This window comes from Zeus faber, assembly GCF_960531495.2.
Source record: "Zeus faber genome assembly, chromosome: 5".
Classification (NCBI taxonomy): Eukaryota; Metazoa; Chordata; class Actinopteri; order Zeiformes; family Zeidae; genus Zeus; species Zeus faber.
This window is the reverse complement of record NC_137192.1, coordinates 9,887,019-9,901,341: the sequence shown is the minus strand read 5'-3', so window position 1 is coordinate 9,901,341 and position 14,323 is coordinate 9,887,019. Positions and strand designations below refer to the sequence as shown.

The window sequence follows — 14,323 nt, the reverse complement described above, 5'->3', positions numbered from 1 at the left end:
CACCTGTCAGAGACTCATGGACTGCATCCTGCGTCTGCATGTAGCATACATCGAGGCCTACCTAGACAATGTAATCATTCACAGCGACACCTGGGAGTGGCATATGCAGTGTGTGGGCACAGTGCCTGGGCCCCTGAGGCAGGCTGGGCTCACTGCCAACTGAAAGAAGTGTGCCCTGGGATGGAGGGAGGTACGGTATCTGGGGTACCACTTGGGTGAAGGCCTGGTCCGACCCCAGCTTGATTAAACCGCTGTAGTCGCCAACAGACCGAGACCCAAGATTAAGAAGGAGGTGAAGCAGTTCTTGGGGCTGGCCGGCTACTATAGGAGGTTTGTCCCCCGACTTTTTGGAGTTAACCAGCACCTTGTCCGACTTAACTCGTACGGTTGCTCCAGATCCGGTCCAGTGGTCAGAGAAGTGCCAGCAGGCGTTTGCGAGCGTAAAGTCAGCTCTCTGTGGGAAGCCAGTGCTGTTTAACCCTAACTTCTCTCTGCAGACCGACGTGTCGGACAGACGGCTGGGCGCGTATTTGTCCCAGGAGGTGGAGGGGACTGAGCTGCTGGTGCTGTCTTACACGAACGTGTAAGAGATGATCAGCCCTTACCAGGTATTCCTTGATCAGGTGCTTAACATCTTCTCCCAGATAGTTGTCGAGGGATTTGAGGGGGTATTCTCTCCTGTGTATATTAACTTGAACCGTGTTGGGATTAAAAGCTTATTTATCAAAAATAATTATTATAAATAATCGTACTTGCTTATCTGCTTTCCATTGTTCCTTCATTTACAAAACACGGAATGGGACATGGAAACAGTACAGGTACTGTATCTGCTCAAAGCCTGAGACCAACTACTTTAAGATTAAAATTGAAGGACACCTCGAGCCCCAACAGTCCTCACTGGATAAAAATGTAAAGTGGACGGTAACTACGAAGTGTGACCTGTGTGGTATAACTTTCATTTGCCTGTCAATTTTAGATTATGCTTGCATGTCACGAGCGTTGCTATGTTTCACTCAGAGGCTGGAAATGAAGTAAAACCCCATAGAAAGCACTTATTCGCAAATAAGTGTCTAATCCAGCAGAATTATTTATTTCTTCTTCTTTTAAAATAATCTCCATATACATATTTTACAAATTTAATCCCAATAATTTAAAACACATGCATGTCCAGGGTGGAAAAATAAATTTCTGAGGTAAACACTGAGCAAGTTAAACTGCTTATTTACTGAAAGCACAATTGCCGCTGTAGAAGCTACCGGTCCCCTTGAGCCAAACTCTACCTTCACACACTGCTGGGTGAGAGGTTGGCACTCATGATTTGTCCACCGCTGTGTGTATTTATTTTAAATTATGTCAACATTATTAAAATCTTTACTCCTGATGACCTCAAGCATTGGACTGGAGTGTTTTGTCCAATTGAGTTTCACTTGCAGGGCAACTGTTGTGATTCGCTGAAACTCAGCATTGATCTAGAATATTAAAACGCAAATATTCAGTTCAAAGATTCCAATAATTTATGACCCACACCGACATTATGGACAACTGCTCTTCACTACAAGGTAGCAGTGTATTCATTTTATTAATGTTTTTTCAGCCAAATTGTTCTCCTTAAGTCTAGGGTTGCCAAGAAATGTGTTTAAGCTGTGTGTTGTGTGGGGATGGTGTGGTTTAAGCAGCCACACCTGACCTAGATCTCAATTATTGGGGACCGAGGATCCCAGTTGCTGCATACCTGTTGCTCGTTGGTTGGTCTAACAAGCAACAGGTAAAACCCCAACCCCACACCTACTCAGGAGAGGAGCCCCTGTCATGACGCAATGATCTCCATCGGCTCCTGGGCTTGTTCCACCTTGCCCACACTCTACAATGAACCGTGTTTTTACAACCCCGTCTTCTGTGTCTCTGTGCCGGAGGTCCCTAAAAACATCACTTGGGTGGCGTGTGGTGGGCGAAGCTGCTACACTGTGCTAAAGAGATCTATCAACTAGGACAGGCCAATGCTATAGGCTGAATTCACAGTTAGGTTTGTGAAAGCGGTTTGCTCCAAGGTCTGGCATACATATTGTAATAAAATGAAGGTCTATCAATGCCTTTCTACCAAAACTGAAAATGGAATGGAACTGAAAATGGGACTTTTCTACTGAAACTTTTTACGGAAAATGGAAGTCCTCTCTTTTTCCATGCTTTTTGGAGTCTCACCACTAGGGAGGGGTGGATATTGATTGTGGCCTTGGCCCATATTGCCTTTTCAATTTTTTTACTAGGAAGGCTTGAGATTTGCGTGAATTCACAGTGAATAGCCATGTGACCTAAGTTGAGTCCGGCAGTTGGCCATCTTCATTTTCAGCCTTTGCTTCTAGCCATAGCTCTTATTGAAAGACACTGGCACTCTCAGGGAGGGGTGCTTCCTAGTCAGTGCCTCTGCAACCTCACTGAAGTAGTATCTGTAGGGTTTGCTTTATATGTGTAGACTTTCTCAACCAGTTTCGCCAGCATATCGGACAGAATATTTGTGCTTGGTGTCAGTCTAGCCTTCACTCTTCAATTGACATTCTGTGCCATAGGAGAAGAGTGGGATGGTGAACTCTCTTGGCCACTGTTCTGTTCTTAGCAGGCGCATAGCTGTGGGCCCAGACCCACCCACTTGGCACTCAGGCCCACCCAGCCAAGTTTGACCAAAATACACCAAAAACAATCAACATTTTTGTAAGAAAATAAATAAATATAAACTTGGTTTATGGTTGACGTGTTTTGTTTGTTTAATTTGTCTTCTGGTGAAAACTGAACTATTGAAACAAGTTGTACAAAGTCTTCGTCTTTCTGGAATGTACTGTAATATGTTGCTCACTAGCACCAGTACTCTCCTGCGGTCATGACGCAGGTTCACCCACCGTTCATAGCCTGGAGGGGGGGGAAATTACAGGGGGCACAGGGGGATCTAGACCCCCCTTCCTGGGAAAACAGAGAATTGCCCCCCTCATTTTATCATTGTATCCATAACAATATCATTTTCAATTATTGCAGCTCTGCGCCCCAACTGTGCCCATGGCATGCCACCCATGGAGCTCCCTCACTCTGAATGTGCCCACAGCGTGCCAGCGTTAGGTTGCCCGTGATCAGTGCGCTAAAACAGTGTGTTTGTAATTTAGAAGTAGGTTTTATTTTACTCCGTTTCCTTATGGAACAAAACATGCACCGTGCGTGATGGGGACACGTTCTCTGTCGCTCTCTTACCCTCCCCAAATACTATTTCTGTATACGCCTCTGGTTCTGAGAGTCCCGAGGAAATGCTGCTCAGCAATATTGTATCATCAGTATCAGCAGATCCTGAGAGGGAGTCATTGTCCTGCTCAACTGAAGGAGAGCTAGGAGCTATGAAATCAGATGGTTCCAAGACGATCATTGTTTTATCAGGGTCAATGTGGATAACCTTGAACCTTAATTTCAGCAGTAGAGGTCAAATTCATAAATAGTATGTTCCCAAAATCGACGTCCTTGTACTGTATCCTTATGGTTCCTCCTAATCAACAAACATTTTTCACCTCCTTAATTAACTCTTTGAATGAGGTGGATTGTTATGCAGTTGTCCTTGCTGAAGATGACCAGCAATCAAAGAGGTCTGACATCCAACTGATGTGCACAGTGTTCAAGAGAAGAGTAGCATTAGTTCAATTTCTTACAATACATTAGACACTGGACCTGTAAAGATGTAGATTGAGTCACGCAATTAAAAGACCAGAATCACATTTAGGTTTGAAAATGAAATTGCTTTAACAAATTCAAATGTCATGACAAATGAATCAGTAATCAGCTGCAGTCCCCCAACTCTGTAGTCAGCCAATGGGTTTGAATCAGCCAGTTCATTTGCCTGAAGAAGTTTGGTTTCCTTTGCTGGGGAGATTCCCAGTTCATAGGCTCTGTAGTCTGCCCAGTACCACAAACTCAGCTTTTTTGCAATAAAGAACATCTGCTCCTTGATAACAATCATATGAATTATTAAATTAAATTCAGGCAGCCTTGCCAGTGAGCAATGTGCGAGGATCATGCCATTTCTGTACTACATTATAAATTATATTTGTAGCAAAACACACACTGTCCAAGTCTAGGAATTTCTGCTTAATGGCAAATGCAATGTCATCTTTTAAAATGTCAATGGGGAGAGTTAAAACTTTGGTCACTTCCAGGAGCTGTTTAGGAAAGCTGCTCATGTAAAAGTGATGTGCCATGTAAAACTGGTGTCTTTCCGCTAAGGAGAGAAACACATTCTCGAAGCAGCTAGTATGCCCCCAACTCTTTAAAAAAGGCTGTGCTTTGCTTCGAAGAGCACTGTCCATAGTGCTACGGTCCAAATTGACAATTTAAGTGTGGATAATGGTCCAGGTAATGATGTTTAGGCAGAAAGTTTGATTGTGGGAAAATATCTTTAAATCTTATTCTGTGCTCAGAAATCTTTATGATCAAATAACAAATGGATTTCTCAGTATGAACCGGTGGCACAACAAGATCCACAATGTCTTTCAGGTTTGTAAGGAGTTTCCAGGCTAGATCGTTAAAAGGCACTTTCTGTCCAATTAGGAGGGGCAAAATCTACCAAAATCTTGGTAAACTCCAATTCTCATGAGCATTTACTTTCCACTAACTGTTTTCCTTGAAGCATAGGTCAGTGGCACAGGGTTGGGATGATTTGTTTCATCAATCCAATTAAATGAAAATGTTGTATCACTTCGTTCAAAGTTGCCGAACCAAAATGCTTAATGGAAATTAAGACAGTGAGACGGAGAGCTATTTCAATTGGAAAAATGTCATGGACAATATGAGGAGGGAAACCAGTAGTTACATTGAAATGGGAATTAAGGGATTTAAGATGACTTCTTTGAATCTCCTTAGTTCTCACAGGTAATCCCCAACTGTCTTAATCTGAAATTCGAATCTCTCTGCTGTACAAAATCTGCTTACATATGCACCTATTACACACTATAACAATAATACACTGCACTGTACCATTTTAAGTTTTTCCTAACTTAGTCACAAATATCCCATGTTTTTCAGGTGTTATCAGATCACTAATCAAAGGCTCCAATACTTTGTCATAAACATACAACTTTACATCATTGCTATTGATTAATGCAGCCAAGTAAATAGATGACAATGAGGAGTGACAGTCAGGTAGGTGGGCACAAATTTTGTGTTTTCTTAGTTTTTTTGTTACATGAAGTATTACATATTTCAAAATAATCCACATACAAAATAATTGAAAGGCATACTCTTTTAAGAGAAAGGTATTTCTTTTAAAGAAAAGTTGAATTTGTAGACTTGTTCACCAGTCTCTGCTGGTTCATAGTTCTCTTTTAAATTGACCGTCTTATTTACAGTACTTTCTATAATTTAGAATTTTGCCGCAGACTTTAGTAAAGGGACATTATAATAAGCGAAAAATATGTTCTATTCTTCTGATGCACGCATATTCCACTCTTTCTACAAGACAAGTTTTTTTCGATAGTATGCCTTCCATTTCCAAGCTGTAGACAGTGGGCCGTCTTTTCCTATAGCAGCACGAATGGGGTTCAAATTGTAGAGTGCAGTGGCTTACTCTTACACAACCGATTTACCAATTTGGCAAGTGTGATTGTGTAACATCTGTGTTATAGTGTAGTCTTTTGCGTGTCCAGCACAGAGACGGACCCATTTAGGTATTGGAGCTCTTCAAGTAGTTATTTTACAGCTACACTTGACACCAGAAAAGTATTTTCTAATTTCAGTAAAACTGAGGCTAGTTTGAGTTTTCTTTTGTCAAATCCCTTGATTCTTCTTTGGTAAGTGGCAAATGCTCTTCCAACTGTTCAGTATTGACACTGTCAATTGAATCAACAACCATCATCTATTCCAGGCAACTGTGGTCCATCAACAATTCCAGGCTTAAAATCATTCACTGTACCGCTGTTATGCTTTCTCCATTTGTGAGCGTGGAAATTACCAAAAATATTTGTTTTGTATGAACTCCCAACAAACATAAAAGGGACCAATTCATGTTTTGTCAAATGTTGCCCAATGTTATTTAAATAAAAATGATCAAATATGAAAATAATTGAAGTCACAAATGTGGCACTTGAATGTGGAAAAGTTATATTTTGGCTCAGTAGATTGCTCAGTAGACCATAGATGGCACATTCCACGTCTTGCGTCTTGGGCAATCCTCATAAGAGTAGGGGTAAGAATGGCCCTTTCCATAATGTCCATAGTCAAGTTGATAGTGCCCAAGTAGTTCAGATCTTGTTGAATATGACTGGCCACAGTCTTTGCATTTCCGCATTCTCAGTTTACTGAGGAAAAAGTAAAGGTAACATTAGCTTAAGGAGTAGACCAGAGACTCAGAGCATGAGCTATCGATTTCAATAATTGTGGCAGCAACTTTTACTAGGGCCTGACAATAACAGAAATCTATACAGATGTTTGGTCATATCTATCGAAATGATTTAGAAAATTCTGTAGTTCAATAATTATGGTATTTACTTTAAACCTATAACTCATTCTAACATACCGATTAAACTGATCAGCGAAAGGCAGCCTGTCGTAGCCAAACACAGCCTCATTTCTTTCTAACAGTCAAGAGCCAATATGATACAAATGGGGATAATCAATCAGGGCCATCTTTATTCTATTATCTTCACTGAGGTATTTCTCAATAATTATCGCAATAATTATAACAACTTCCAGCCTTTTTTGGCTGGAAGAAGAGCTTACTGACTGAAGGTACTATTTAGGACATAACTACGCATCCATGATATGACTGATAAACATGACAATATAAGGTCATAAGAAAAGTGGCCTGAATTGATGGGCAATATACATTTTTAAAAAGAACTTAGCGCAAGTGAAGGGAACTCAATGAAGGCAGCTTCTGAGGTTGCACTGGAGTGATTTAGAAAACAATCAAAAGCCAATAAATACCCGTGACTATTGCATTGAGTCATGTCCCGGGACTGAAACCTGGGTGTAACCTATCCCACTAATGACAAATTCCAGATGTTAGTGGGTGCTACCAGGTTTTTGTGCAGTGGGTATTTGGCTCAGTTAGAGAGCAAAACATGAGAACAGCTAACGAGCATCTCACATTCACTGTGTCAGAATTAACCATGAGTTCAGTGGCCAGGAGAAAGATAACATTTAGCTGTATAAAACCTTCACATCAACGGCAGGATTAAATAAATGTCGTTACAATTATGACAAATACATATTGGGTTCCCATCTTTTTCACTTCCCTGAGGTTTCTGCTGAATGCACCTGCGGTCTGTCATCGAACGGGACGAGCCGAGTGGAACGAATGGAAAATTGGAAGTTCTCGAAAATGTGTCCACGTCCTCACCAATTTCCGCGCACAAGTCCCTTGTTAGGTTTTGTTTTCATCAATACGCATGTGCGAGTCATGCTTAACCTAATAAAGTTGCATTGAGCAAATTTATCATTTCAGTTCTATCTCCAGTTGTCAGTTTGCATTTATACAAATAAAAATAATTGGTTCAACCAAGCTCAGTAATTAAAAGCTTCAGGTTTGAATGAATAAACAGATTATTTTCAACTCTGGGAATTGAGATAAAATCACACTGAATGGATGACAATGTTGTCTAATTTTTTTCAGTGTGTGTCCTCGGGATAATTTTGACACTGGTGTGCCTGGGCTCATAAATAGCCACATCAGGGCCACGCTCCCTTTATTAGTATGCAAGTGAAGAGGCACTAAGCACGGGCATCCCGTCTGGCAGTGTCAGGAGAGTGGGGGCAGCGGGTGGGGGGATGGGGTGTACATGGTAACCTGGACAGCGGACTACACCGGTTCCTTCTCGAGGCTGGACCGGCCTCGCTCTCCTGTCAGGTGTTTATTGAGACATCACTACATGGGCCGTGGGACGATGCTGGACAGACCTAAGGGGCTAACCATCTGTTCCCCAAGCCTGGCCAAGGTTAAACACGCTCCTGTCTTCTGTAGCTGGAGAGGAAGACAGCTGTCACTGTGAGCATGTGACGTTTAAAATAATAAGTGGATGAGAGACACCAACTGAGTAACTGAGGAAAAAGGACAATATTTTATATTCCTGTTTAATGGGTTAAGCGGTGCTGAAGGTGAGTTGGAGGGGTTACACCGAAAATGGTGGTAGCTGAAGACAAGCATCCCAAGACATCCTCACTGGAAGGGACAGGAAAGAGAATACTGAAGTGATTCCACATTAAGTACAATTGATGAGAAGAAGAATGGGGTGGTGAAAACATGTGTTCTGACAAATGATTGTGTGGTCATTCATATGTGTGTATGAACAACCAACGTGTGCTAAAAGCATGAGCTTTCAGCGTTTACTGAAGGTCCGGAAGCTCGCCAAAGATCATCTTTTGTGTCTTTTCTCTCCAGAGTAATTTCCAACCTGCGGAGTAATGGGAATACATTAACAGATGACCCATTTTTTTTCTTGTCAAAGCATTAATGTTGTTTAATGCATCATGCTGAGAGAACGCCTACACCTGGACTAAAAAGCTGTTGGTCCTCCATCAACGGTAACACTGGTGCATAAACAAAGCATTAGGGGCCAAATAGTGTCCGGGCCTTTCTAAGAGTCTGTAATTGTTATTGCCGCACGGATTCAGCGCACATCAAACACCACTCTGGGGGTCACCTCGGAGGCGAGGAGATTGGCTAATTTCACTAATTACCAGCACAGATACTTATAGGGGCCCCAATAAGCAGGGGCACGTTCCCTTCACTGCAGTCCTAATGTAAAATTAAATAAAAAAACAAAAAGGTTGTTATTTATTTTGCTTTGTGTTTTTCATATCCTGACATGTGCATTAGCACCGTCGAGGAAGGATTGATGTGGGTAAGGCGGGCAGCTGGTCCATTAAGGAGGACTTAATGACTCAAAGTTGTTTTCAAAACAGATACATATCTGACGTACCTGGGAGAGGGATGGACAAGAGGAAATTGCCTCATCCCGAACCAGCCAAAAACCAGCACACATCCGTCACATTCACCGCGGTGCGAGGGTGTAGGCTAACCGCGCACCTTTGTGCACATACTTTTATCATGTTCTTCAATGGGCAGGATCATGTATCCAATGTCATTATCCTGCTGGGGTGATAGAGATCAAACATCAAATCAAGTCTTATGTTGGGTCATTTCACCGTCTCCCTCAGACACGAAGAAGCAGAGATGGAACAATTGGCCAGGACCTCTAGTGTTATGTATTATAATGTCTGGATCGCAGCCGTCATCACAGTCCTCATTAAAACTACTTCTATGGCTACGGCTTGGTCACTAGTCGTTTGTATGTGTGTGTATGTGTGTATGTCTGTGTGTGTGTGTGTGTGTGTGTGTGTGTGTGTGTGTGTGTGTGTGTGTGTGTGTGTGTGTGTGTGTGTGTGTGTGTGTGTGTGTGTGTGTGTGTGTGTGTGTGTGAGAGAGAGATTGTCCATGCCCATCAGAGAGCAAGACAGGAATAGAGAGAGCGAGGGAGAGAGGGAGAGTTTGTTTCCATGTGAATATGTATGTGTTTCTGGGCACCTGTTGATACTGTATGTGTCAACAGGTAAAACTTGACACTCACACACAGTGTCTAAAGGCCCCCGAGGATTTGTGGCACCCGAGATACCAGCATGGCTAGTGCAACTGGCAATTCAGACAACGCAGCTACCGATACTGTCGAAGCCAGTTCATATGACTATTCAAAGGAGTTTTATGAACAAATCAGAACAGATTCCAACTGGAATAAATCTCACATTTTTATGCAAATTGCGCCCACCGGGTCTGAAAAAACCAAGTCCAAACATCAGTCACATCGGCAAAGAATTTGAAACAACACATTGAGTTGAAGCATCCGACCAGTCCTGGGAAATATCTGCGAGTGAATGATGATCACAAGAAATAATTAACAAAGGGTAAGACCATGACCATGAGCCATGGTTTTGAACTGCTGCATAATTTGCTTCATGCAGGCCAAATTAGATTTCCATTGCATCTACAGAATACCTTTACCGCACCCCTTTTTTCACTTTCTGCATAATACGACATGTTGTATACGTATGTTGTAAAACACATACTCACCTTGGTTTTTCTGGGCTTTTAAAAATAATTTCTGCCTGTGATTCTATTGTAGTATACACTAATTATTTAGTTTGGGAAGTAGCAGTGGCAATGATTGGGGTCCGGGGATGGATGGGAGGGAGGAGGTCCTACTGAAAAAGAATAGCTCGGAGAAGCTTATTTAAAAGAAAATGGAAGAAATGAACGTGAACTAGTTCACTTTTTGTGGAGTGTGAACTTTGTTCAAAATTCAAAATTTCTCAACTATGAACATGAACTAATAATTTTAATCTGTGTGTACTGAACTTTGAGCCGGCCCTTGTGAAGTGTGAACTTGCACAACACTGTGTGTGTGTGTGTGTGTGTGTGTGTGTGTGTGTGTGTGTGTGTGTGTGTGTGTGTGTGTGTGCGCGCAGGCAACATTAAGGGCAGCACCCATTCGTACCCTTTCATCTTCTCCGCAATTGCTGATCTTCAGACAAATCTCAATTTACATGAAAACCAATTACAGGCCAAGGCCGAGCAGGGCGGCTCGTTCCGTGGCAGAAAAAGAAACAAAACGGACGCGGAGGATCGCGTGGCGGTGGGAAAAGGAGGAATTGAAAGGACAAGTGGCGCACCGCGACACAATGGCTCATCTCGGGGCTAGACTGCTTTGATAACGCGAACGGTTTCCTTTTCGGATGAACCGCACACCGTGCGTATGGATACCTCGCTCGCTCCTAAATCGAAGTGATTCCGGGATCTGCATCTTCATCACATTGACAGTGCACTCAATGTGAATGGGTGGCTTTTACTAGAAGACAGATTTTCTTTTTCTTGGCAAAGTGATTACAACCGACAGTGCACAATGTTACCCCCAAATAACAATAAGTACTCGCAGTATTTCAGATGAATTGGGCTTTTTTTCCCTTCACGACACCGGCAGAGAAAACAGTAAACACTTGAAAAACAGCAACAGTTTGAAACCTTGGAGGTCTCATTGGGAGATAAATGGCATCCATTTGTCTCCATTCATTCTGAGTATAATTGAATGCGTTAAAAGGGCCTCTTCCATGAAGGCAATGGTTGATAGCTGTTGTTTTTTTGTTGTTTTTACCCTGCTCCTCACTCAACTCTGTCTCCCATGCCCTGCACTTAAATACGCACAAATATGCACAAGCAACACAAAGTGACAAAGTGAGAGAGAAAACTTCTGCAACAACTCTGCACAATACAGATTCCAGTTGTGATGTGGGGGTGGTGTGGTTTTAGCAGCCACACCTGTCTTGGGTCTAGGTAATCGGTCCTGGGATCAGGGCGGCTGTACGCCTGTTGCTCGTTAGAGCAATCAAAGCGCAACAGGTAAATCCCCCATCCCCACACACACGGGGAGAGCCTCTGCTCTCTGCTCCCAGCTTGTTACATCTTGCCTGTGTCTCTGTGGCGAAGGGCCCTGAAAACGCCACTCGGGTGGAGTGTGTCAGGCGGAACTGCCACAGCAGTCATCACAACATTTTGTACACAAAGTGTTCAGCATTACAATTGTTAGAAATTTAAATATAAAATAATCCACCTTCAGTTTTATTTCTGTTTTAAACCGGTTTAACTTTAGATATATTGTTAAACAGCTAAAGATGGCCGTCAAAGATTTCTTGGAGTTTGTATTGGGGGGGGATTCTGTTGATTTATATTAAGTGACTTCATTTCTGAATGATAATAATAATAATAATTATAATAATAATAATAATAATAATAATAATAATAATAATAATAATAATTATTATTATTATTATTATTATTATTATTATTATTATTATTATTATTGTCCTTTTTAACAAATCCAACCTGTCAAAAGCAATACATATATACATATATGATTATATTTTTTTTTTCTTATTTTTTTTCTTTTTTTAACACATGTACAGTATGTCCTGTTAATAAATCTTCACTTCTGGGATTGAAAATTGTTTCCTCAGTCTTTCTTTACCACTCTTTGACACATCACACAGACACGCACACACACACACTCACACACACACACACACACACACACACACACACACACACACACACACACATACACACACACACACACACACACACAGACAAAAGAGGAACACAACACAGCGTAACTCCCATATATACAGCTCACCTGTCAAAGAAAGAAGCCTCCAAGCCTGACATGATACTCCCCAAACAGGGTGGGGTGGAATGTGTAAGGATGGGAGCACTGCTGAGGCAGGGTGGGGGTGCGGGTGGAGATGGGGCTGGGAGTGGGGGTCTGGGTCAGGGAGCAGAAAGGAGGAAATGAGCGGAGACAGGCGCCTCTCTCTGCGGTGAGTCCGTGACACCGCCTGGCCACCTGTCAGCTGGAGTTTGCTGCCTGTCACACAGCTGCCTGGGATGGGACGGGCAGGCAGGCAGGCAGGCAGGCGGGGCAGGCGGGGCAGGCGGGGCAGGTGGGGCTAGGGAAAGGGCTGGGACGGTGGAACGGGGAGGAGGGAGAGGTTAATGTGGGTTGTCAGGTCGAATTGGGGAGGAAGATGAACTAACTTGGACTTAAAAAAGAAGAAAGATAGATGAGAAGAAAAATAAATAAATCCATGAATCAGTAAATAACCCAACAAAAACAAATATATATATATATATATAAATAAAGAAATAAACAAATTAATATTCTATTTTTTTTCTTCCCCCTGACAGATAGTCAGACATGAAAGAGCTATTAGTTGTGTCTTCTTTGAGATCAAGTACAAAAATTACAATAAAACAAAATCACAGAGATAACAGGTTAAAGTCCAATTTAAAACGGGCTTACTCACCAAAAAAATGGCGGTACTCAAACCTGCACCCACCTGGGTCGTTTGTGTATCCTCCGCTCTGCCAGGTCACATGACGTGTGCATAAAAGGCATGAACAATCTAAGCATTTAAATGTCCCTTTTCATCTTAGATACAGAGTCATTGCACGATGGTTGTCAATTTGCAGCAACATATTTCTGTCACATGAGGATGTAAAAAAAAAAATGGACATACCAATACTGAAGCTCTTTAGCTCCGAGACGGACATATTTGACAGTCTCTCCATGAAGCTGACCTATCAGGGCATTGGAGGTGCCGAGGGGAGTGTGTGAGCGCTTGCGTACGCGAGTGTGTGCGTTTGTGTGTGAAAATGTTGATATGTTGTATTCTGTTTGAGGATCGCATTAATGCTCAAGCGGTCTCTGAGTCAGTTTTCTTTTCCATCTTCAGAGCATTAATATTGTAGAGTCGAGGAACTGGAGAGAAGGGAAAGCGGCATGGATGTGTTTGCATTCGCGCACATATAGGACGCAGGAATATAAACATACACAAAAGCACATGGCAAGAAAACATGTTCCGATTCACTGATGCAAGTACTCAAACGTACAAGGACACACATCTGCTTAAAAATTAGGGGCACACACACACACACACACACACAACAGGGTGCCAGCAGAAATTGGGCTACTGTCGGCCGAAGAAGAAGAAGAGGGGGAAGGCGTGTCCGGAGACAGCAGGAGAGGAAGAAGAGTAGGAGAGTACAGTTGAGAGTAGGAACTTTGAACGTTGTCACTATGAAGGGTAAAGAGAGAGAGCTGGCTGACATGATGGCGAGAAGGAAGGTAGATGTACTATGTGTACAAGAGACCAGGTGGAAGGGGAGTAAGGCCAGGAGTATTGGAGCCGGGTACAAACTGTTCTACCATGGAAAAGATGGCAGGAGAAATGGGGTAGGGATAGTCTTGAAGGAAAAATATGTCAAGAGTGTTTTGGAGGTGACGAGAGTGTCAGACAGAGTGATGAGCATGAAGCTGGAAATTGTGACTGCAAAGTGGTGGTAGAGGACTGTGTTGCTAGGCAGCATCGGATGGTGGTCTGTAGGATGACTTTGGAGGCCAAGAAGAGGAAGAGAGTGAAAGAAGAGTCAAAGATAAAATGGTGGAAGTTGAAAAAGGAGGTATATTGCATGCAATTTGGGGAAGAGGTAAGGCAGGCAATAGGCGGGAATGAACGGTAACCGGGAAACCAGATAACTGGGAAACAACTGCAGAAGTGGCGAGGGAGACGGCCAAGAAGGTACTCGGTGTATCATGCGGGAAGAGGAAGGAAGACAAGGACTCTTGGTGGTGGAATGAGGACGTACAGGAGAGCATAGAGCAGAAGAGGTTGGCGAATAAGAAATAGTATAGTCAGAGAGATGAAGAAAGCAGACAGGAGTTGAAGCTGATGCGGCACAAGGCCAAGAGAGAAGTGG

At 42.6% G+C, this 14,323-nt stretch overlaps 1 protein-coding gene across 1 annotated transcript in view; it reads right to left on the bottom strand.

Annotated features, from left to right (window-relative positions):
- LOC307230211 (cadherin-4-like) overlaps positions 1-14,323 on the bottom strand; it is a gene marked incomplete at both ends in the record, with an annotated part of 226,456 nt that overhangs the window by 196,124 nt on the left and 16,009 nt on the right. Inside the window, one exon of the mRNA XM_080000445.1 lies at positions 12,238-12,329. Coding sequence (XP_079856571.1) covers positions 12,238-12,329 — 92 coding nt within the window. The remainder of the gene's footprint in view (positions 1-12,237; positions 12,330-14,323) is intronic.